Below are 24,395 nucleotides of genomic sequence, written 5' to 3'. Positions count from 1 at the left end.
GGCAAAAAGATAGGACACTGAAAGATGAACTCCCCAGGTTGGTAGGTGCCCAGTATGCTACTGGAGATCAGTGGAGAAATAACTCCAGAAAGAATGAAGAGATGAGGCCAAAGCAAAAACAACACCCAGTTATGGATATGACTAGGTGATAGAGGTAAAGTCTGATGCTGTCAGAACAATATTGCATAGGAACCTGGAATGTTAGGTCCATGAATCAAGGTAAATTGGAAGTGGTCAAATAGGAAATGTCAAGAGTGAACATCAACATTTTAGGAATCAGAGAACTAAAATGGGACAGAATGGGCAAATTTAATTCAGATGACCATTATATCTACTACTGTGGGCAAGAATTCCTTAGAAGAAATGGAGTGGCCATCATAGTCAACAAAAGACTCCGAAATGCAGTACTTGGATGCAATCTCAAAATGACAGAAGGATCTCTGTTCATTTCCAGGGCAAATCATTCAATATCACAGTATTGATCACCAAGTCTGTGCCCCAACCACTAATGCCAAAGAAGCTGAAGCTGACTGGTTCTATGATGACCTACAACACCTTCGAGAACTAACAGAAAAAAGAAAGAAAGATGTCCTTTTCATCGTAGTGGACTGGAATGCAAAAGTAGGAAGTCAGGGGATATCTGAAGTAAAAGGTCAGTTTGGCCTTCGAGTACAAAATGAAGCAGGGCAAAAGCTAACAGAGTTTTGCCAAGAGAACACACTGGTCACAGCAAACACCCTCTTCCAACAACATAAGTGACGAGTCTACATAAGGACATCACCAGATGGTGAATACCAAAATCAGACTGATTATATTCTTTGCAGCCAAAAATGCAGAAGCTCTATACAGTCAACAAAAACAAGCCTGGGAACTGACTATGGCTCAGATCATGAACTCCTTATAGCAAAATTCAAACTTAAATTGAAGAAAGTAGGGAAAACCACTAGACCATTCAGATATGACCTAAATCAAATCCCTTAAGATTATACAGTAGAAGTGACAAATATATTCAAGGATTAGATTGATAAAGTGCCTGATGAACTATGGACAGAAGTTCCTGATATTGTACAGGACACAGGGATCAAAACCATCCCCAAGAAAAAGAAATGCAAAAAGGCAAGATGGTTGTCTGAGGAGGCCTTACAAATAGCTGAGAAAAGAAGAGAAGCTAAAGGCAAAGGAGAAAAGGGAAGATATACCCATCTGAATGCAGAGTTCCAAAGAATAGCAAGGAGAGATAAGAAAGCCTTCCTCAGCGATCAATGCAAAGAAATAGAGAAAACCAACAGAATGGGAAAGACTTGAGATCTCTTCAAGAAAATTAGAGATACAAAGGGAACATTTCAAGCAAAGACGGGCATAATAAAGGACATGGTATGGACCTAACAGAAACAGAAGAGATTAAGAAGAGGTGGCAAGAATACACAAAAGAACTATAGAAAAAGATCTTCATGACCCAGATAACCATGATGTCAATCACTCACCTAGAACCAGACACGCTGGAATGCAAATTCAAGTGGGCCTTAGGAAGCATCACTACAGACAAAGCTGCTGGAGGTGATGGAATTCTTGTTGAGCTATTTCAAATCCTAAAAGATGATGCTGTGAAAGTGCTGCACTCAACATGCCAGCAAATCTGGAATATTCAGCAGTGGCCACAGGACTGGAAAAGCTCAGTTTTCATTCCAATCTCCCAAAAAACAATGCCAAAGAAATGTTAAAACTACTGCAAAATTGCACTCATCTCACACGTTAGCAAATTAATTCTCAAAATTCTCCAAGTGAGGTTCCAACAGTACTGGAACCAAGAACTTCCAGATGTTCAAGCTGGGTTTAGAAAAGGCAGAGGAACCAGAGATCAAATTGACAGCATCCGTTGGAAAGCAAGAGAGTTCCAGAAAAAAAAACATCTACCTCTACTTTATTGGCTATGCCAAAGCCTTTGACTTTGTGGATCACAACAAACTGGAAAATTCTTCAAGAGATGGGAATACCAGACTACATTACCTCCTCCTAAGAAACCTGTCTACAGGTCAAGAAACAACAGTTAGATTAGAACTGGACATTAAACAATGGATTAGTTTCAAACTGGAAAGGAGTACATCAAGGCTGTATACTATCACCCTGCTTATTTAACTTATAGGCAGAGTATATCATGTGAAACGTCAGGCTGGATGAAGCACAAGCTGGAATCAAGATAGCTGGGAGAAACATCACTAACCTCAGATATGCAGATGACACCAAACTTATGGCAGAAAGAGAAGAGGAACTAAAGAACCTCTTGATGAAAGTGAAAGAGGAGAGCTTGGTTAAAACTCAACATTCAAAAAACAAAGATCATGGCATCTGGACCCATCACTTCATGCCAAATAAATTAGGAAAAACTGGGAACAGTGACAGATTTTATTTTCTTGGGCTCCAAAACCACTAGTAGCTAGTGACTTCAGCCATGAAATTAAAAGACTCTTGTTCCTTGGAAGAAAAGCTATGACCAACCTAAGCAGCATATTAAAAAGCAGAGGCATTACTTTGCTGACAAAGGTCCATCTAGTCAAGGCTATGGTTTTTCCAGTAGTCATGTATGGATGTGAGAGTTGGACTATCAAGAAAGCTGAGCGCCAAAGAATTGATGCTTTTGAACTGTGGTATTGGAGAAGACTCTTGAGAGTCCCTTGGACTGCAAGGAGATCCAACCAGTCCATCCTAAAGGAGATCAGTTCTGAATATTCATTGAAAAGACTGATGCTGAAGCTGAAACTTCAATACTTTGCCCACCTGATGTGAAGTACTGACTCACTGGAAAGAGTCAGTACTTTTGGAAAGAGTCAGTAGGTCTTTTGGAAAGACCCTTGTAAAGATTGAAGGCAGGAGAAGAAGGGGAAGACAGAGGATGAGATGTTTGGATGGCATCTCCAACTTGTTGGGCATGTGTTTGAGCAACTCTGGGAGTTGGTGATGGACATGGAAGCTTGGTGTGCTTCAGTTCATGGAGTCACAAAGAGTTGGACACAACTGAGTAACTGAACTGAACTGAAGCCAACAGGTCAGTGGAAGAAGATAGAAAGCATTTTTTTATACCAGAAACACTGACATAATAGAGATGACTAGAGAAATTCGAGGAGTCTATTCTAAGATCATGGCATCTGGTCCCATCACTTCATGGGAAATAAATGAGGAGACAGTGGAAACAGTGTCAGACTTTATTTTTGGGGGCTTCAAAATCACTGTGGATGGTGACTGCAGCCATGAAATTAAAAGACGCTTACTCCTTGGAAGGAAAGTTATGACCAACCTAGATAGCATATTAAAAAGCAGAGACATTACTTTGCCAACAAAGGTCCATCTGGCCAAGGCTATGGTTTTTCCAGCAGTCCTGTATGGATGTGAGAGTGAGGAGTTGGACTATGAAGAAAGCTGAGTGCCGAAAAATTGATGCTTTTGAACTGTGGTGTTGGAGAAGACTCTTGAGAGTCCCTTGGACTGCAAGGAGATCCAACCAGTCCATACTGAAGGAGATCAGTCCTGAGTGTTCATTGGAAGGACTGATGCTGAAGCTGAAACTCCAATACTTTGGCCACCTGATGTGAAGAATTGACTCATTGGAAAAGACCCTCATGCTGGGAGGGATTAGAGGCAGGAGGAGAAGGGGACGACAGAGGATGAGATGGGTGGATGGCATCACTAACTCAATGGGCATGGGTTTGAGTAAACTCCGGGAGTTGGTGATGGACAGGGAGGCCTGGCGTGCTGCGATTCATGGGGTCGCAAAGAGTCAGACATGACTGAGTGACTGAACTGAACTGATTCTACTCACTAGTTAAGCATTTAAAGTCAAATATTTTTAATAAAGTAACTTAAGTAAATGTAAGATATAGACACTATATTTTCACCCAGTATGGGCAAAATGAATTAATGGAAAAGATAACTACTGGAATGGATCATAAAATATCAGTTTTGGTATGATGTAGCCCATTCATTCCTCTGGCACATATATACTGAGCTCTCAGCTTCTGGCACAGCAGCATTGGGTTCATGGCAACAGTGCTGACGACCAGGGGAGATACACTCTGCATCACAAGGTATAATTTACTGTGAGAAGCAGATATTAATTTATTACACACAAACCATTTATAACAGGTTATTTGCAAATGCATTTAACATACCAAATTTAGTCATATGTTCCAGGAAAAAAGTAAGAAAAAATTTTTAATCCAAGTCTCCTAAAATCTCTCCCCTAGGAAATATAAGTTTGGCCTATATGATTCTAGAGTCATGAAGACCAAAATTCAGAGACTCTGAGAGAAAAGAAGTTGATACTTGGTGTCTGCATGTCCATGTACCAAGTCTTAGCAATTAATAAGTCATTTAATGGATTTTCAAGAATGATTTAAGAGTAAACTTTTTGTCTTAAATACATATATCAGTATCTAACTTTGAGGGAAGGCAAAATACTCTGTAAAATTATGAAAGGTACTTTGAAGAATAAGAAAAGTTATTATAAATGTATAATGAGCTCATTTTCTGTTGGGGGGAAAGATGGGAATTAGGGACGGTCAGATAACATTTGCTGGGCACTGAAGAATGTGTAGTATAGTGGAAAATAAATTACAGTTAACTATTTTTTAAAATTTTTTATTTTTCTATTGGGGTATAGCCAATTAACAATGTTATGATAGTGTCAGGTGAACCGTGAAGGAAGAGTTAAGCATTTTGATGAAGACTCCAAGGTAGATGGATCTTAATGTATCCAAGAGGTAGAGAGATTAACAAAATAGCTCCTAACACAGTGGTTCTCGAAGTTTTTTCCAGGAAGTTCTAGGGGTCCTAAAATTCTTGCAGGAATCAGATAAAGGTCAGTAATATTTTAATAGCATGTCATTTACCTTTTCATTTTCATTAGCTTGCAATGGACAATGGTGTTTTCCAGGGGCCACATGATATGTAATATTGTGATGTGAGTGCAGAAACAAACATGAGAGTAGTATTGATGTGGTATATATACACCAAATCTTCGTTAGGCATTCATCTGTCAATAAACACTTTCATTGCCTCCATATCTTCAGTTCAGTTCAGTCGCTCAGTCGTGTCCGACTCTTTGCGATCCCATGAATTGCAGCATGCCAGGCCTCCCTGTCCATCACCAACTCCTGGAGTTTACTCAAACCCACGCCCATCGAGTCGGTGATGCCATCCAGCCATCTCATCCTCTGTCGTCCCCTTGGCTATTGTAAATAGTTCTGCTATGAACATCGGGGTGCTTGTGTCTTTTTAAAAATAATTTTATTTACTTATTTATCTACTGTTTATTTATTTTTGGCTGCACTGGGTCTTCATTGCTTTGCAGGAACTTTTTCTGGTTGCCGTGTGCAGGCTCCTCATTGCGGTGGCTTCTCTCGTGGAACACAGGCTCGAGGCATGCAGGCTTCGGGGGTTACAGCACCTGGGATCAGTAGCTGCCGCTCATGAACTCTAGAGTCTGGGCTCTGTCCTTGTGGCATATGGGCTTAGCTACTCCGTGGGATGGAGAATCTTCCCGGACCAGGGATCGAACTTCACATTGGCAGGTGGATTCTTATTCACTGTGTCACCTGGGAAGTCTGCACATATCTTTCTGAGTTAGAGTTTTCTCCAAATACATGCCTAGGGGTGAGATTGCTGGATCTTAACGTAAGTTTCTTTAGGTTTGCTAAGGAACCTCTATACTATTTTCTTTAATGGCTACACCAATTTACATTCTCACCAACAGTCTGGGAAGATTCATTTTTTCTGCACCATCTCCAACACTTATTCTTTGTAGACTTTTTAATAATGGTCATTATGGCTGGTGTGGGGACTTCCCTGGAGCTCAGATGGTAAAAAAAAATCTGCCTGAAATGCAGCAGACCTGGCTTCGATTCCTGGGTCAGGAAGATCTCCTGAAAAAGGAAATGGCACCCCACTCCAGTATTCTTGCCTGGAGAATTCCATGGACAGAGAAGCCTGACAGGCTTCAGTCCATGGGGTCACAAAGAGCTAAACATGACTGGGCGACCAACACTATGAGTGGTGTGAGGCGATACTTCATTCTAGTTTCATTTGCATTTCTCTAATAATTAGCACTATTGAGCATGTTTTCTTGTACCTATTGGCCATCTGTGTGTCTTCTTATGAGAAATGTCTACTTAGGTATTCTGTCCATTGTTTGAATGGGTTGGCTTTTTGAAACTAAGCTATATGAATTGTCTGTATATTTTGGAAATTAAGTCCTTATCAGTAACAACATTTGCAAATATTTTCTTTCAGTCTGTAGGGTATCTTTTCAATTAGTTTAAGTTTCCTTTGCCATGCAAAAGGTTTTAATTTTAATTAAGTTCCATTTGTTTATTTTTTGTTTTTTATTTCCATTACTCTAGGATTAATGAATTTGGAAAACTCAGCAGTGGCCACAGGACTGGAAAAGGTCAATTTTCATTCCAATCCCTAAGAAAGGCAATGCCAAAGAATGCTCAAATTACTGCACAATTGCACTCATCTCACACACTAGTAAAGCAATGCTCAAAATTCTCCAAGCCAGGCTTCAACAGTACATGAACCGTAAACTTCCAGAAGTTCAAGCTGGTTTTAGAAAAGGCAGAGGAACCAGAGATCAAATTGCCAACATCCTCTGGATCATCAAAAAAGCAAGAGAGTTCCAGAAAAACATCTATTTCTGCTTTATCAACTATGCCAAAGCCTTTGTGTAGAGCATAATAAACTGTGGAAAATTCTTCAAGAGATGGGAATACCAGACCACCTGACCTGCCTCATGGGAAATCTGTATGCAAGTTAGGAAGCAACAGTTAGAACTGGACATGGAACAACAGACTGGTTCCAAATAGGAAAAGGAGCATGTCAAGGCTGTATACTGTCACCCTGCTTATTTAATTTATATGCAGAGTACAACATGAGAAACACTGGACTGGATGAAGCACAAGCTGGAATCAAGATTGCTGGGAGAAATATCAATAACCTCAGATATGCAGATGACACCACCCTTATGGCAGAAAGTGAAGAAGAACTAAAGAGCCTCTTGATGAAAGTGAAAGAGGAGAGTGAAAAAGTTGGCTTAAAGCTTAACATTCAGAAAACAAAGATCATGGCATCCGGTCCGGTCACTTCATGGCAAATAGATGGAGAAACAGTGGAAACAGTGGCTGACTTTATTTTGGGGGGCTCCAAAATTAATGCAGATGGTGACTGCAGCCATGAAATAAAAAGATGCTTACTGCTTGGAAGAAAAGTTATGACCATCTAGACAGCATATTAAATCTGAGACATTAAAGCAGAGACATTACTTTGCCAACAAAAATCCATCTAGTCAAGGCTATGGTTTTGCCAGTAGTCATGTATGAATGTGAGAGTTGGACCATAAAGAAAGCTGAGCACCGAAGAATTGATGGTTTTGAACTGTGGTGTTGGAGAAGACTCTTGAGAGTCCCTTGGACTGCAAGAAGATCCAACCAGTCCATCCTAAAGGAAATCAGTCCTGAATATTCATTGGAAGGACTGATGCTGAAACTGAAACACCAATCATTTGGCCACCTGATGCAAAGAGCTGACTCATTTGAAAAGACCCTGATGCTGGGGAAGACTGAAGGCAGGAGGAGAATGGGATGACAGAGCATGAGATGGCTGGATGGCATCACCAACGAATGGACATGGGTTTGGGTAAACTCCGGGAGTTGGTGGTGGACAGGCAGGCCTGGCATGCTACGGTTCGTGGGGTCTCAAAGAGTCGGACACAACTGAGTGATTGAACTGAACTGAACTGAGGAGACAGATCAGAAACATATTGTTGCAATTTATGTCAGTGTTCTACCCATGGTTTTCTCTAGGGGTTTTATAGTACCCAGTTTTAAATTTAGGTCTTTAATCCATTTTATTTTTGTATACAGTGTTAGAGCATGTTCTAATTTCATTCTTTCACATGCACCTGTCCAGGTTTCAGCAGCACTTACTGAAGAAAGTGTCTTTTCACAATCACACATTCTCGCCTCCTTTGTCGTAGACTGATTGACCGGGAGTGTGTGGGTTTGTCTGTGGACCTTCTATCCTGTCCCACGGATCTGTGTGTCTATGCCACCACTATTCTTTCTCGATCACTGTCACTTCGCCACACCGTCTAAAGTCTCGGCTCTGTTCTTCGTTCTCAAGATTGTTCTGGTTATGCATGGTCTTTTGTGTTTCCATGCAAAGTTTAAAACTGTTTGCTCGTATCCACAAGAAAGAATGAGAATGATGCCATCTGCAGCAACATGAATGGACCTAGAGATGACTGATCACAGTAAGTGAAGAAAGAGGAAGACAGGTATCATATAGTATCACTTATATGCAGAATCCAACAAGTGATACCAGCGAACTTATTTACAAAACAGAAGTATAAAAAGCAAACTTATGGTTACCACACAGAATAGCAGAGGGCCAGGAGGATAGACACATTAGGCCTTGATTAATATATACTCACTACTATATATAAAACAGATGTTAAAAAAAGGACCTGTATAGCACAAATAACTATATTAAGTATCTTATAATAACCTACAATGAAAAAGAATCTGAAAAAGATATATATATGAATGTATATATATATATATAAAATACTAAATTAACTATACTTCAATTTTCAAAATGGTTCAAAAAAAAGAAAAATATGAGAATCCAAGAAATTTCTTGCTATGTCAGTTATTAAAGGTACTTGAAGAAAAGTAAACAATGTCTATTTTTTTTACTATTGTTCTCTTGTAAAATTTGTTTTTCATAAAAATGTCACCTATGTTAATATATTAACTTCATGTTGGTTTTAAATGAATTTCTAAATAAATGTTTTTAAATTTTAGCAGGTTTTAATCGTCTAGAACTGCAAACATAGATATAAATCACACAATAAAAACTTTCAGGGGTTTTCAATAATTTTAGGTCTCTAGAGGACGTTTAGTTTGATTGCTGTGCTAAATCAAGACCTCAGTAGATAAACTTTGAGCTATGAAGCTAGAAAGAGGGGTGGGGTCTGGTCATGACAGGTCGTGCAGGCCGTGAGATAATATTCTGAGTCCAGAACAGGGATACAGAGGCTCCAAGTAGAGCTGAATCCAAGAGCACACGGGAAATGAACAGACTCTTCAGTCTGTTACAGGAAAAGTGACATGCGTACAGACATATTGTAGGAAAAGACAGACTTACCTGTTATACGAAAAGAGACAACTGATTAGAAGCAATCAGTGAAAGGCAGGAAGGCAGGGTGTTGGTGACCACTTTTCTACTATTAATACTCATGTGGTCGGTGGTGCCAAGAGACAGCGATCACCAAGGGAGGGCCGTTTAGATAGACTGGCATTTCTCTTCCTTCTGTATTGTGTCCTCTTGCCGTTTTGTATGCTTGCTGATTTTTACTATTGGAGGTCAGGCATTGTGAATTTTAACTTACTGGGTACTGGATTTTTGTATTCCCATACATCTTATTGAGTTTTCTGTGGAAAGCACTTTAGTCACTTACAAAACGTCTGCTCCTTTAAGGTCTTCCTTTTAAGACTTTTAAAGCAAAATTAGATCTGTTTTCTAGGGATTTTTTTCCCCGCACTACTGGAGCCTCTTGATGAAGGTGAAAGAGGAGAGTGAAAAATCTGGCTTAAAACTCAGAATTCAAAAAACTAAGATCATGGCCTCCGGTCCCATCACTTCATGGCAAACAGATGGGGAAACAATGGTAACAGTGACACCCTCTATTTTCTTGGGCTCCAAATCACTGCAGGTGGTGACTGCAGCCCTGAAATTAAAAGACACTTGCTCCTTGGAAGAAAAACCATGACCAACCTAGACGGCATATTAAAAAGCAGAGACATTACTTTGCCGACAAAGGTCCATATAGTCAAATCTATGGATTTTCCAGTAGTCACGTATGGATGTGAGAGTTGGATGATAAAGAAAGCTGAGCACTGAAGAATGATGCTTTTGAGCTGTGGAGATGACTCTTGAGAGTCCCTTGGATGGCAAGGAGATCAAACCACTCAAACCTACAGGAAATCAACCCTGAATATTCAGGGTTGGAAGTACTGATGCTGAAACTCCAATACTTGGGCCACCTGATGTGAAGAGCCAGCTCATTAGAAAAGACCCTGATGCTGAGAAAGATTGATGGCAGGAGGACAAGGGGACGACAGAGGATGAGATGGCTGGATGGCATCACCAACTCGATGGACATGAGTTTGAGCAAGCTCCAGGACATGGTGAAGGACAGAGAAGTCTGGCGTGCTGCAGTCCACGGGGTCGCAAAGAGCCGGCCAAACTGAGTGACTAAACAAGAACAACTGGAGCAAGACGCTTCTGAGTCCTCTATCTGAGTCATCTATCCAACACCCTGTTAACCATGAGGTTTCTCAGTGTGGCTGGTGAGAATGGACACTATTCCCACCCTATGTGGTTTGCAGGCATGGTCCCCTCTGATTCTGCTGGTTGATTCTTTCTCCAGCCTCCACCAGTTACTTCAAAGGAAGGTGCAGATCAGTCCTTAATTGAATACTCAAGGGGAATGCCCTGCAGATCTCCATGCTCTACAGAATTCTCCCTTCTGGTATTCTGACCTGTGAATTCTAACCTCCTTGATTTATCCATACTCCCAGCTTCATCTCCTTGATTCAAGGAGTCTGCTTGGCTCTGCCTTCCCTGTATTGTCACCTGGAAACTCTCTCAATGAAGTAAATTGACATAATCAGAGGACTCATCTTGGGTCACATCTTTCAAGGATGACTATCCTTCATTACCTGACGTCCAATGACTTAAAAACCAGTTTCATTACGTTTTGTCCTTTTTTAAAAAAAATTTCAGCAAGAGATAGTAAGTCAGAAGCCTATTACTTATCTTGACCCACTATCCTCTACCTCTTTAATCTTAGAACAACCCTTGAGTTGAGTCTTATTACCTCTACTTTACACACAAGAAAATTGGAGCACAGAGTCAGTAACTTGGCTCACTCAAATTCACTGAGCTTCGGTATCACCAAAGTTGATTTTTAAGCATTTTTTCAAAGTTCTTGAACATAGCCATTATGATATACTGCCTATAACAGAAGTGAGAGATAGCTGAATAAATATTTAACACTGACTATGTTTTATAAAATCATCTTTGTAAATTGGTTTAGAAATAGGCTTTCCTTAAAAGGCTAATAAATGAACTAAGTGATCCTTGAAAGCTATATACAGCAACAAGCTTAAGGACTGAAGTTTTGTTACATCCTTAGGTCAACCACCAAGATGAAGTTCTCGTTCTCTCTATAATAAAGACAAATATCAAGCCTGTTCTCAAACAGCGAGCTCTGAGTCACTTTATCTGCCTGAAATGATCTATCAGTAAGTTCTCTTTTACATTAAAAAAATAAATTGGGCTCCCCAGATCACGCTATTGGTAAAGAATCTGCCTGCCAATGCAGGTAGATGCTAGAGACAAGGTCGGGTCAGGAAGGTCCCCTGGAGGAGGGCATGACAACCCAGTCCAGTGTTCTTGCCTGGAGAATCCCACGGACAGAGGAGCCTGGCGGGCTACAGTCCATGGGGTCACAAGAGTCAGACATGACTGAACCAACTTCTCATGCACACAGAAAGAAATATATTAGAAGTGATTAAATAAATCTGTTTCCTTGTAGCTTATACCCAGTCAAAGCAATATATAAAAATAAACTCTAGAATTCATGACAGTCAGCAGCCATATACATAAACATTCCTTCCCAGCAGGACACTGGAACACAGATCTAACAGATATTCCTTCACATGTTCTAAAATGTTCTATTCTTTTCACCCTGGAATGTAGTCAAATCTTCCTAAAACCTTAAAAATCATATTTACTGTGAGGGCATGCAACATGATAAATAGTTGAGGAATGAGATGTCATGATTAATTTAATGTTATATATAATTTGGCTATTATTTGCAATTGAATATAGGTTACCAATTTTCTATGAGTAAAAGCTTATAAAGGGTATTAAGCAGTAAACATATTGAGTAGCACATAATCAATCCTGAATCAGTAAATCAAACAGACAATTCAATCAAACAGTCTATTCAGTTTTTATTCCAGGTAAGTCTCCATACTAGGATGGAGTTCACATTTTCTTTACCCATATCCATGATTCCACTGCAGTTTGGAATATATAAGATGTGAATGATGGAAGTAGATCACACTCTCCCTATGGAAACCTGAGAGTTAATTCTTGTCTGTTAAGACTTGGTTAAGACCCTGGGCTTCACAGCCAACCTGCCTGCTTTGATTCTGAGCTATTTCACTTCAGAAGAATCCAGAGCTATGTGGCCTTGGCAAGTTCCTCAACATTTCCATACCTCAGATTCCTCAACTGTGAAACAGAAATAGTAGTACTAACTCACAAGACTGTAATAAAATTTAAATGAGTTAAAAGATATGAAACAGAACACTATGAGGTACATAGCAAATGCTCAACCAGTGCTAATTAACATTGCTTCTATTATCATCAAAATAAGGTGTTCAAAGAAATCAGTTCCAGGCACGTCCATCTTACTGGTTATTTGGACCTTGTCTAATTAGAACATCATGCCAGTGTATAATTGTTTCTATATTCCCAGTTATAGGCAAGAATGAGGAAACAGATAAATCCTGTTCTTATCTAAGAAGGAAACCACTTGGGATTGTCTCAATACTGTCATTACAAAACCTGCGCTATAGTCAAGCAATAAAGAACACAAATCCACTTTATGAATGGTCAAAATAAATCAAAGACTGTTTTAGTAATTTGTCTGAGTCACCCATGGGACAAATAATTTCACTCCATCTACATAGTAAGTAGTAAGGAGCAAGTCAGTAAGTTCTATGACAGAGCTGTTGTAATATTAAAACACGCAGATGTCCAAAAGAGTTTTATCTGAAACTGCGAGAGCTTTTTTGTAAGTTGATTACCAATTTCAGGCAAATCATTGAGTGTACAGTGGAAATTCTTTGAATCTATTCTGTCTTATCCATAGTGAAAGAGGAGAGGAGTGAAAAATGTGACTTTTTGAAAATTTTACCCAATTTCCAGGTCAAGTGTCCTGTAATATATCTAAATCATAAAGTCCCACAAGATTCCAACTAGAAAAAAGAGTAGGACCACAAGAAGGTAGTGGCTTGCAATTATTTAAAGGAGAAATAAATGCACAGGTATTAGAAGCCTCACATTCAAATGTCTAATTGCTAAAAATGAGGAGAAACTATTAACATGTGGTATGAATTCAGCAGTGAAAAGTTCATGGAAAAAATGCCTCCACTGACATGACTTGGGTCTGACTGCTTTGGCCACCCGCAGAGGGCCCGCACACCGCTGAACACCACTGGCATCACTGCAGGTGTGTTCAGTCTGGGGACATGAAATCAAGTTCATAACAGTATCCAGCTTCCTTGGGAAAAAAAGGCAGTTTATTCTCTCCTAGTTTGAGCATGACTAAAACAAGGACTGATGCTAGGAAAGATTGAAGGTGGGAGGAAAAGGGGACGACACAGGATGAGATGGCTGGATGGCATCACCGACTCGATGGACATGAGTTTGAGTAAACTCCAGGAGTCGGTGATGGACAGGGAGGCCTGGCGTGCTGCGGTCCATGGGGTCGCAAGGAGTCGGACACGACTGAGCGACTGAACTGAACTGAACTGGAAACGAGGACTGTAAAATTCCATCTGGTGAGTAATCTATTTGGGTTTGTTTATTTGGTCATTTGAATGCATCATTCTAAGGACTGTCACTCCTGAGAATATCCGTCTGTGGGTCCACAGCTTACTTCATTTATCTGTATTTCCCTTAATTGACAGATGAGAACCTTTAAAAATCTAAATAATGCTTGTGAGTAAATTATAACATCTTAATTAAATGTTGACATTCCCCAATGCATTAGAGACTGCCCCTTTTTGAACCCCCGCTTATGGAAAAATCTGCTCATCTGAAAACCTGTTAAAGCTGCCTACTTAGAGATAAAGCACTGTTTCACACTTCGGTGGCTCACTCCTTACATATATTTTAAAAGATGAAGAGGTAAAACCTATATTTTAAAATGTCCTTTCATCAAAAAATATTCATGCAATAAATTCCACTGGTAAATACTAAAAAATAAAATAACCATAGTCTGATAAGTTTCTAAAAGTGCATTTTTGCTCCATATAACACCTCATGCAAAGAGTTGACTCTTTGGAAAAGACCCTGATGCTGGGAAGGATTGGGGGCAGGAGAAGGGGATGACAGAGGATGAGATGGCTGGATGGCATCACCAACTCGACGGACATATGAGTTTGAGTAAACTTCGGGAATTGGTGATGGACAGGGAGGCCTGGAGTGCTGTGATTCATGGGGTCGCAGAGCTGGACACTACTGAGCGACTGAACTGAATCTAAAAGGCATAGTCAAATTAGATTTATCCCTCCTTTAATCTATAAGACAACAATCATTTCATTCATTTTAGTTAAAGTGAGAATACCAAAAGCACCTACAGTCACTATTATGGATAGTGCTGACTTACTCTACACTTAAAAGGAAGATATAAAGCAGCCCTACATTATAACCATCTTTGTCATACTGTCATGCCCAGAACTTCCCCCCAAATTCTCCCAAAAGTATTAATTTCCTTCTTAGTTCATCAAATATGTAAGAACCGGTACCAAGTGGCTATCAGTAAACCTTTAAATCTCACACATTCAATCATGAATCATTCATTGATTTCCTTAAACTCTCTCTGATTGGCTATGACTCATTTTAAGCTATCCAATTATACCTACTGGCCTTGATTTTTAAACCAACTTCTCCCACTGGAACCTTTAAACAGCTGACTAGCTCCCTCTAGTCTCCTTTCGCATACCCCGGCCACAGGTCACAGGCAAAGGTTAGGGGCCTACTGTGGGGGGCTCTTCCTCTCTTGGCCAAGCTCATTATGTGGCTCATCAAGATATTCCACTGATCCAAACCCAAGGAGGCATAGTGCCAAAAGGCAGTGGTGAGATTCTAACACGGAGAACACCTATTCAGAGCGCTAAATGACAGGAATCAACAGTCAAACACAATTGCATAAATAACCTCAAAATCTATAAATGGCTTTCCCAAGGGAAGAAAGCAAAAGAAAAAAGTTGAGTGTCACACCTATTTTTACTTAGCAAGATTATCCTTTTCACCTGGAATATGTCTGCTGTCTGCATAAGCTGCATATTTCATAAAACAAATGCAGTCAGATTTTCACATTCAAAATCAAATGTGAAGAACTAAAATAACCCTCAAAGAGCCAGGTGCCAAAATTATTTTCCACAGTGGGCAAAAGGGACATACAGTTTAAACACTTCATTTCACTATAAAATATGTATATATTTTTATATATAGATAGATGGATTTGAATTTTGAGACTCCTTCCCCCCCAAAAAAAAAAACTATTTTGATCTCATTCTAACTTGCCTTTTTATGATTGAAGTACCACTTGTAGATGATATGTATTTTTCAAAATAACATCAAGCCATGTTTTTAACATTAAATGTTTAAAGTTTGCTACCTTGGCCAAAAATTGATTTTAAAATTACATATAATTTGCTGCCAGTGTTTTTACTGTTCAGCAGAAGGCTAGGATCATTTCCAAAATGGAACGCCCTGTGTCACTACATATGATAACAAATGTTAGATTTAAGTTGCACATTCTGTATTTCCTCATGATAGGCATTTCAGTTAAAAAAAAAAAAAAAATCTGAACACACTACCTTGGCGGTCTAGTTGTCCCCAAATGAACAGGGTAAATATGTACAATTTCCCTCTCTGGATATATAAATTAAAGGTTGGAAGTGAATACAATAGAACGTCACATTTGGAAATAGCCTTAGTGACAGGTTAGTTCAATTGTCATTTTGCCCCAGTTCAAAGCTATGTTGGTACAAGGACCAAAATTAAAGGCCATGTCCCTTGACCCTGTGTTCTAGGTCTCCATTACCCTATATTGCTAGTTATCTTCTGTCCCCAATGTGACATGAACAAGTGGCTTTATTTTAAACTGTACTGTCATTGACTAAACCACTTTAATGTCTTTTTTCTGCCCATCTTCCTCCTTCCCCTATTAATTAAAAAAAAGACTTATGTTCTAAATTTGGGGTAGACATAGAGCTAGCTGAAGTCATACATCAAATCCTACCCCTACCGTGAATAGGAAGCACTTGGGCATTGAGTCAATTAAAATAAACAGGCCTACTAAATCATAAAGGCCTATTTCTTTTCCATGGTATTAGAAAAGATCAACAGATTTCAGCAAACTCAGTCTTATAAAAGAAGGTGTGAGCTGAACTTGACATTCTATGATAGTAACAGATGACAAGACAAAATGTGAAAATCACATTCTTGAGCTAAACTGTCTAAGAAAAGCCCACGGGAAGAAAATGTACCGATGTTAGCTTGGTTGACTTTCAGTATATTCCATTTTGTAAAAATTTTAAAAGTATTAAAATCTTCCTAGACCAGCTGGTATATTCTAACCTGATAGACTTTTCTGTAATTAGATGCTATCATGCCAAGTACCTTTGAATCAGCATTTATTTTTACCAATAACATCTAAAGCATGGAGTTAAATAACTATAAAAAGGCATGTTCCTATCTATCTATCCACTATCTACCGAATATGATGTCCATATATTCGATCATCAGAACAACCCCCTATGAGACAAGGACTGTCAGTATCTCTGTTTTAAAAACATGTGCATTGAGGGTCACACAGACTATCTTGTCTGTTACTGACTTAACCATTAACTTGCAAATAAAAGACCTGGGGTTAGAATTCAGGCAACCTGGCACCAGAACATGAGCTCTTTTTAAAAAAAAATAGGTTTTCACAGTGATTTATTTTATATGGATATATATATATATACATACATATATATATATATATGTATATATATATATATATATATGTTCTTTTTCAGGTCATTTTCCATTATAAAGTAGCACAAGATACTGAATACAGTTCCCTGTGCTATATAGCAGATACTTACTGTTTACCTATTTTGTATATAGTAGTATGTATACTCCTAATTTATCCCTCCCCTTCTTTTTCCCCTTTGGTAACCATAAATCTATTTTCTATGTCTATGAGTCTCTTTCTATTGTGTAAATAAGTTCATCTGTATCATATTTTTAGATTCCACATATAAGTCATACCATATGATATTTGTCTTTGTCTTATATACTTCACTTAGTAATGACAATCTCTAGGCCCATCCATGTTGCTGCAAATGACATTATTTCATTCTTTCTTATGGCTGTATAATCAGAACATGTGCTCTTAATCACTACAGTATACCACAATAAAAATGAGCTGATGAATTACATTCACAGATATTTAAAATAAATTGTGATGCAATGTAACGTAAAAGAGGACAATCTCAATTTTAAATAACTGTGCTAAAAAGCCTCAGAAAGCTCGTGAAGGAGCACAATGAAATAAATCTTTCTCTTTTGACATTGAACAAATTTAACTAATTGATTCAAATGTCCTGTGTCTCTTTTTGCAGTCCAGAAATAATTTCAATTGGTCATCTACCAAATATTCTGAAGAGGTACATTTTGAGTAGTACTCTGAAGTAAGTCAGGCCTTAAAAATAAAGTTACATAAAATAATTGATTAATCCAACTTAAGAGAAAATAACTATACCACTGAAAAAGTACACTGAAATTTTCTTCTGTTACTAACCTGAAACAGCATGAAAAGGGAAAAGTAACTTTAGCTCTGTCACTTTTAACCTGACTCTAAAGATTAAAAAGTTATTATTGAAACCAACTCTATTCTTCCTTGATAAGGAAGAAAAGACTAAAAAAGAAAACCCAGCTGTACAGAGGGATGGGCTTGGATGGTTGTTCTCTGGATTTCTCGGGGGTAATAAGAGACAATACACCTCACTCGTATAGGCTCATCTGTAAGAATTTCATGAAAAACCCTAGATTTGGGCATCCTGACCAAGCAACACTGAATACAGAAACACACATTTAAGGTGGGGCACACAGGAGAAGCTGAAGATCCTGAGGACTAGTGGTCTCCTGGTCATAGTTCTTGACCCTAATGATATTCTGAATGGCCAGCACACTTGGGATTCCAAAGCATGCAATCTTGCTGCAGGTTAAAAACCTTAATGAATCAGTTATGCAGCACCTGCTATTGACTTGTATAAAATTGTTACAGTGGAGAATTAAAGGATATAGTTAGAGTACCTTATTCAAGGAGGCTGACCAGATAATGTTGCCACCATCCTTCCATTAGCAAATAAAATAACGCATGTTAGTTATTTAAGCAAGTGAAAACAAAAACAGGAAAGGTCCCAACATCTGACATTTTAAAATCTGTAAAATACAATTTTTTTATCTCTGAAATGTCTCACCACTAATTACTGCTAAGATTATACGCAGTACAAAGCGAATCCAAGCAAACTCTGAACTTATAGGTAGATTCAGATAAACCTGAGAAAGGTAAATAAATACTAAAGAAACATATTGCAAGAAAAATGTAGAAGGATTACACTCACAATTCACAGTATTTGTCATAGAATTGCCTTTTAAAATCTAGAATCTCTCTTCTTTCTTTAAGAAACAGACAACGCAATAAATTTTTGCTTTATCAGGTTTTTTATATGTGCATCATTCAGAGTATCACATGTTTTTATTTTACCATTAAATTGGTTTAAAATAAATTTCCTTGCTAGAGGAATAATATGTACTATTATTTTAAAAAAAAATAAAGAACATGTTGTTCACATACTTAACACCTGACAAACTATGAATGTTGATGATGAAAGTTATTGATTATGAACTATATTTTACATTAAGTTTCGCGATAAAAGTGCTTGCATTGTTAAGGAGTTCTAGAATCACTAGAATTTCCACTACAACAAGAACATTATTCTACAGACAAAATGACTTTTCAGAATGTAGAGATTAACTCAGGATTCTTTGTTAGCAATTTAGCTTCTTCTGACTAACGAACACCTCTAATTGAATGACAACAGTCTTTGAGTTTTAGTTAATATTAATAATGTACCTCCTTTGCATCATTATAATGATTACATAGAGAAAGACCCACTCCCCAAAACTGGATCCAATGATATACAAAAATCAACAAATGTATACAGAACTGTTAACATTAAAAAGTGTTCTACCTGAAGTATAAATAAGGAGGGGAATTTTTTGAATGTCTTCCATAGTACTACTTCAGGTGTCTCACCCTTCTTCTTAGCTGTAAGAGATGTTCCTTTTTCCTTCTTAAAAACAAAACAAAAAAACAAAATGCACTCTTTCTCTGTAAAAGGCTTTCATCAGCATATTAATAAATATCTCCCACTTGAGTAATTAAAAACTTCAAATATTTATACTCTCAAAAATCAGACATGAGAGAGAGAACATGAATACTTCTAGCCAACTTAGTCCCACCTAGTGGGGAGGGAACATGTGTTTTTAAACCTTAAATTGTAGAAAGGAAAAGTATGAGGGTCCCACCAACTGTAAAGTTCAGCAAGAATTAAAGCATTGCAATTGTAGTTGTCAGCGCAGAAAGCTTCTCTTAGAAGCTTCGTTCCAACTATAATAACTTAGTGTGCCTGCTGGCAAAAAAATGTATGATACAAGCTTCATGCATGATTGATACCATTACTGTTTATTTTAAGACGGTCCACCAATCAAATAAAGCATTCTCAGTGTATGTTTTGCAACCAGAATGGGAAACACTATATAGATGCCTTTTTTGAAGAAGATGTGATGGATTCTTTTTCCCATTAGTGTTTCCTACCAAAAAGAAACATCTAATAAAAGTGAATCAGGCAGAAAGTCATGTCAGAAAATATCTTATCATCCTGCATTCTTTATAGTATGCTGAATTAACTAGCAGCTATCCTTATTTTTTAAAAATAAGAGATTATTATTACACATATATAAGTATATAAACCCAACTAATGATATGTTCAAATGCTTTTAAAAAAAACTATTTGGGAATAATGCAAACTCTGAAACATAATCTACTTTAAATCTTAGAAAATCTTTGTATCAGATATGGCACATGCTTCCATCTTTCATAATTAAATTTTTGCATTGTGTAAAAAATATAGATGAACTTAAATAATCTCCAAGTGGGGGGAAAAAAGCTATTCTTTCCATGAACCACTTTTAAACATATATCTTGAAGAAAGAGAATGATGGAAATTCTAAAATAAAATCTTGGTTAGCAAAATCATAACTTTTTCTCACATAAATAATATCTTCTGGAACTGAATGAGAGGTTCAAACTATGAACAAATACAAGCCCACTTATGTTTGGGCTCAAAAGGAAACCTAAAATAATCATCAATACACTGATGTTATCCCAATAATCTCTGAAAGCAAATCTAAGACTTTTCCAAAACAAGTAGCCATGAACCCAGGCTCCCCCTTCCTTTTCAGAGCAGGATAAAAACTAGCCCCTACTTTTAACCACCTCCCAACACCCCCACCTCCCCACCAGCACTCCAACCTGAAGCAATAGGCCCTTCACTTTATAACCTTATAAACAGCAGCTTGCCACTTTCATTCCTCTAGTCTATGAACTAATTACTTCTTCATTTCCACATTAAATTATCTCCTGAGTGTTAGAAACAAAAATCCATCTGTGGCATGCAATTCCAAAAGTTCAAATTGGCAACCAGGGAAAGTGTGGACTTAACAGTTCCTTTCCTCTTTGTATTCAGAAAAACAAAGTTGTATTTTCCAAAGGATTTTGGTTTGAATTGGGGTTTTGCTGTAACATGATCATACTTAATATCTGCAAAGTTAGCTTTTGATGACAGCTCTTACTTTTTCAAATACTTTCTCTACCAACCATCACTACACACAGTCCTAAGAACAGTTCACACAAATGCAGAATTATATTCAGAATATGCCCTCACATAAACCATTTATTATGCACACTTTGTATATAAACCTGTTCTATGAAACATGGTCAAATACTGTGCAACAGGTTCTGCTATTGTGTAAACACACACTCCCAACAAAATGACAATAAGCTTTAAAGAGTCAAAAATATAGGGGGAAGAAAACCACATTAGCCTTCAGAGACAATCATAATTCTTTTGAGGTGACGGAAGATCTAACCAAAAAGGGTATACTTTGTCTTTACAATCAGCCCTTCTTATTTGTACTCCGCCCTGTGGGTGATAAACTAAAAACCAGGTGTATACAAGGATCCACTGATGTACTGCGCGGTACTGACTTTAGTGCTGAGTTGATGACAGGAAGGGTACTTTGGCAGAGCTCTGACAAGTCGTTATCCTCAAGTTCCCCCTCCGCTTTGCTGTCTGTTGGTTCCCCAAGCTATCCACATAAAACAAACGGCAATCTACATTCTCTCTGTTTTGCCGTGAGAGCGTGAAATCCAATTAAAGACACACCTCGGAACTACTACATTGGGTCACATTTATTTTCACTCGGCGGGGGAGGGGAAGAGAAGACACTTTAAAATGAGACGGCGTCCCTGCCCTCTGTGTAGCCAGATCCAGTTACCGTGTATTAAGTTATGTCTAAATGAGAAGAAGATTCTGTCTAGGCAAGTGTTTTATCACCAAGCCATGTTATTAAACAGATCAAGGGTTCCCACGCTCTCCCCCTGACTCTTGGGTTTTTAACCTCCTTTGTTAGACACAAAACAGAGGGAGAAAGATTTCAGGAACAATACCAGGGCAGCAAGCACAGGATGCCAAGCAGGGAGATCTGTGTTACCCGAGCAGAAGCAGCTTATTTATCACCAACTCAGGCTGCTTTTATTCGACTGCCCGTTTGCTCTAGGTAGGCGTTCGCCTCCTTCCTGGTAAAAAGAATGGACTGGCCACGACCGTGTCTTTGAGCGCGCAGCCCCGCGCTTTTGTGCTGCCGGGGATAACGGATTCTGTCTCAGGCGCATCCATCACCTAAGGCGCAGGGAAACTCAACACGGGTCCCGGAGGCTGGAAGGGGGACAATGTCTGCAGACCCCGGCGGCCGGGGGCTACCGGGATCCAGGGAGTGGACGGAACGGTCCGGGGAGCAGCCCCGGCGAAGGGGAAGGAAGAAAGCCCCGGCGCGCTTACCTCCACATTGAAATACTGCTCAGTTCCGCACACGGTAGCACATAAAATCCAAAGCAAGGTCTGCAAGTACAATATCCCCGAGTGGTGCGCGAAATCCAGCCGTCTCCCAGTGCTGGAGGTGAGTACGCTCATAGTGAACTGTGCCTCCGCGGATGGCCGGAATCCCCCCGGGCTTCTCGTCTCTCCCGCCCTCCTGGTTTCCTCTCAGAAGTCCTCGGTGGGCGAGGAGCCTGCAGGTTCACCCGACGCCGGGCAGGGGAGGGGACCGCGGCCCCCGCGCCTGGCAGCCCCGGAGAAGCCGCGGCGGAGGCAGCTCAGAAGCAGCTCGCCCTCACCATCCTCGGGGGCCCGTGGCGCCCAGGTTCCCCCGCGGGGCCGCCTCTCGGCTCCGAGTCGCCGCCGCCGCCTCCAGCCCGAGCGTCCGCCGCCCCCGCCGCCGCCGCCGCCGCCTCCCGCTGCGGGCAGGGCCTCGCCGCTCCGGCTCCCTCGGCTGCGCCGTCCCTCTCCCCGCGCCCTCCGAACGCGCGGCCGGAATCTACATAGCTCCGCCTTCCCGGGGTCCGCCCCACTCCGGGCTCGGCGCGCGCGCGCGCGCGCGCGCACACACACACACACACACACACCCGGACACGCGCGCACACACACAGACACATACACGTATCTGCACGCGAACACACACACATCTGCACACGAACACACACATACACACATCTGCACACGAACACGCACACATACACACACATCTGCACACGAACACACACACATACACACACCTGCACACAAACATACACATAACCGGACACACACACACACATATCTGCACACGAACACACACATCTGCACACGAACACACACATGTACACACACATCTGTACACGAACACGAACACACACACAACTGGACACGCAGACACACACATCTGCACACGAAAACACACACAACCGGACTCGTGCGCGTGCACACACACATCTGCACACGAACACACACACAAAACCGGACACGCACGCGCGCTACTTAAAGGAGCTGGCTGGTAAAGGGGAACCGCGACTGAACCGCGCTGCGAGCAGCCTCCCCGGGAGAAAGGGCCGGGGTTGAAGCGCGGTCGGAACCTGACACCCACAGCCGATCCCAAGGCGTGCACCGGAGAACGGGGCGGCCCGGTGCCTGGATATCGGCCACTCTCTGCCGAGCGCCGAGAAACAAGTGCGCCCTCCCCCTGGAAGGGGCTGGGGGGGCTCCGGCGGCGCCCCTGGTGTGGGCTAGGGAGCGGTCCGGCCCACGGGAGCGGCCCCGGGAATCCGTGGAGCCCCCGCGTCCCTGGGCGCCGCTGGGGGCGCGGGTCCGGGCCCGCTGGCCAAGTTTGAGGAGCGAGAGATGGCAAGTCTGGGGCGGCCAAAACTTTGCTGGGGCCCCGGCTCAAGCCTGTGGCCGCCCCCCCCCCCCCCCCCGGATTCCCTCAGCATCACTACTGCACCCTGCCTTTGGGGGCTCCGGGCGGGGCGGCGGGAGGCCGGGCGGGGGGCGAGACGGAAACCTGGTCTCGGGAAAGGCGGCGGGGGGCTGGGGGCGAGAGGGAAATCCCAGTCAACGGAAAGGCTGGCTTCCCAAAGATGCTCTGTCCCGGGGGACACAGGGACACATTGGGCCCCAAAGACGGGTCCAGGTGTTCATAGAAGGCCGGGCCAGAGGGGCCGCGGCGAGAACCGGGGCTGGGGCGGACCGGGGCGGGAAGGAGAGGAGGGCGGCGGGCAGGGGCGGGAGCGCGGAGCGGGGAGAGGCTGCCGAGAGCGCCGAGAGCGGCGGGCAGGACGCGGAGGCTGCTGGCACGCGGGCCGCGGCCGAGGCGGCCACGGGGGACTCGAGCGGCCGGCGGGTGAGGCCGCGGACAGGGGGCAGCAGCCACCGGCCCTGGGCAGGTGATGGTTTGGCTCCAAGAGGAAGGGGGAAGGGAGACGGGCAGGCATCGGTCTGGGGCCCGTGCCAGCAACTGCGCTTCTCCGGGACGGCCAGCAGAGGGGCAGAGGGGCCCACCGGAGAGAAAGGCAGGCCAGGCTCAGAAGGGAGAACTGTGCCAGGCATGACAGCTACCTCGAGGGTGCAAGGAGTTGACAAAGCAGATTTCATGGGTGAACTGGTGAAGGAAGCAGCGGAACTGCAAGAGGTCATGCAGATGGAAAATGTTGAAAAACACCTTGGCAAAAAATTGCATTGGACTGTAATCGTTTGTATCCTAAAGAGAAACACAAAAAGGCTGAGGACTGGGACTTTGTGAGTAATGCTTTAAAATCTGTAGAACAT

The 24,395-nt window shown here is 41.2% G+C and overlaps 1 protein-coding gene across 1 annotated transcript in view; it reads right to left on the bottom strand.

The window, feature by feature from the left end:
- MMP16 (matrix metallopeptidase 16) overlaps positions 1–22,896 on the bottom strand; it is a 375,788-nt gene extending 352,892 nt beyond the window's left edge. Inside the window, exon 1 of the mRNA XM_070477427.1 lies at positions 22,098–22,896. Coding sequence (XP_070333528.1) covers positions 22,098–22,229 — 132 coding nt within the window. The 5' untranslated portion in view covers positions 22,230–22,896. The remainder of the gene's footprint in view (positions 1–22,097) is intronic.
- Positions 22,897–24,395: the final 1,499 nt, after the last annotated feature.

Source organism: Odocoileus virginianus, chromosome 15, assembly GCF_023699985.2.
Source record: "Odocoileus virginianus isolate 20LAN1187 ecotype Illinois chromosome 15, Ovbor_1.2, whole genome shotgun sequence".
Taxonomy (NCBI): Eukaryota; Metazoa; Chordata; class Mammalia; order Artiodactyla; family Cervidae; genus Odocoileus; species Odocoileus virginianus.
Note: the sequence above shows the minus strand (reverse complement) of the source record. Positions and strands in the feature narration are given on the sequence as shown.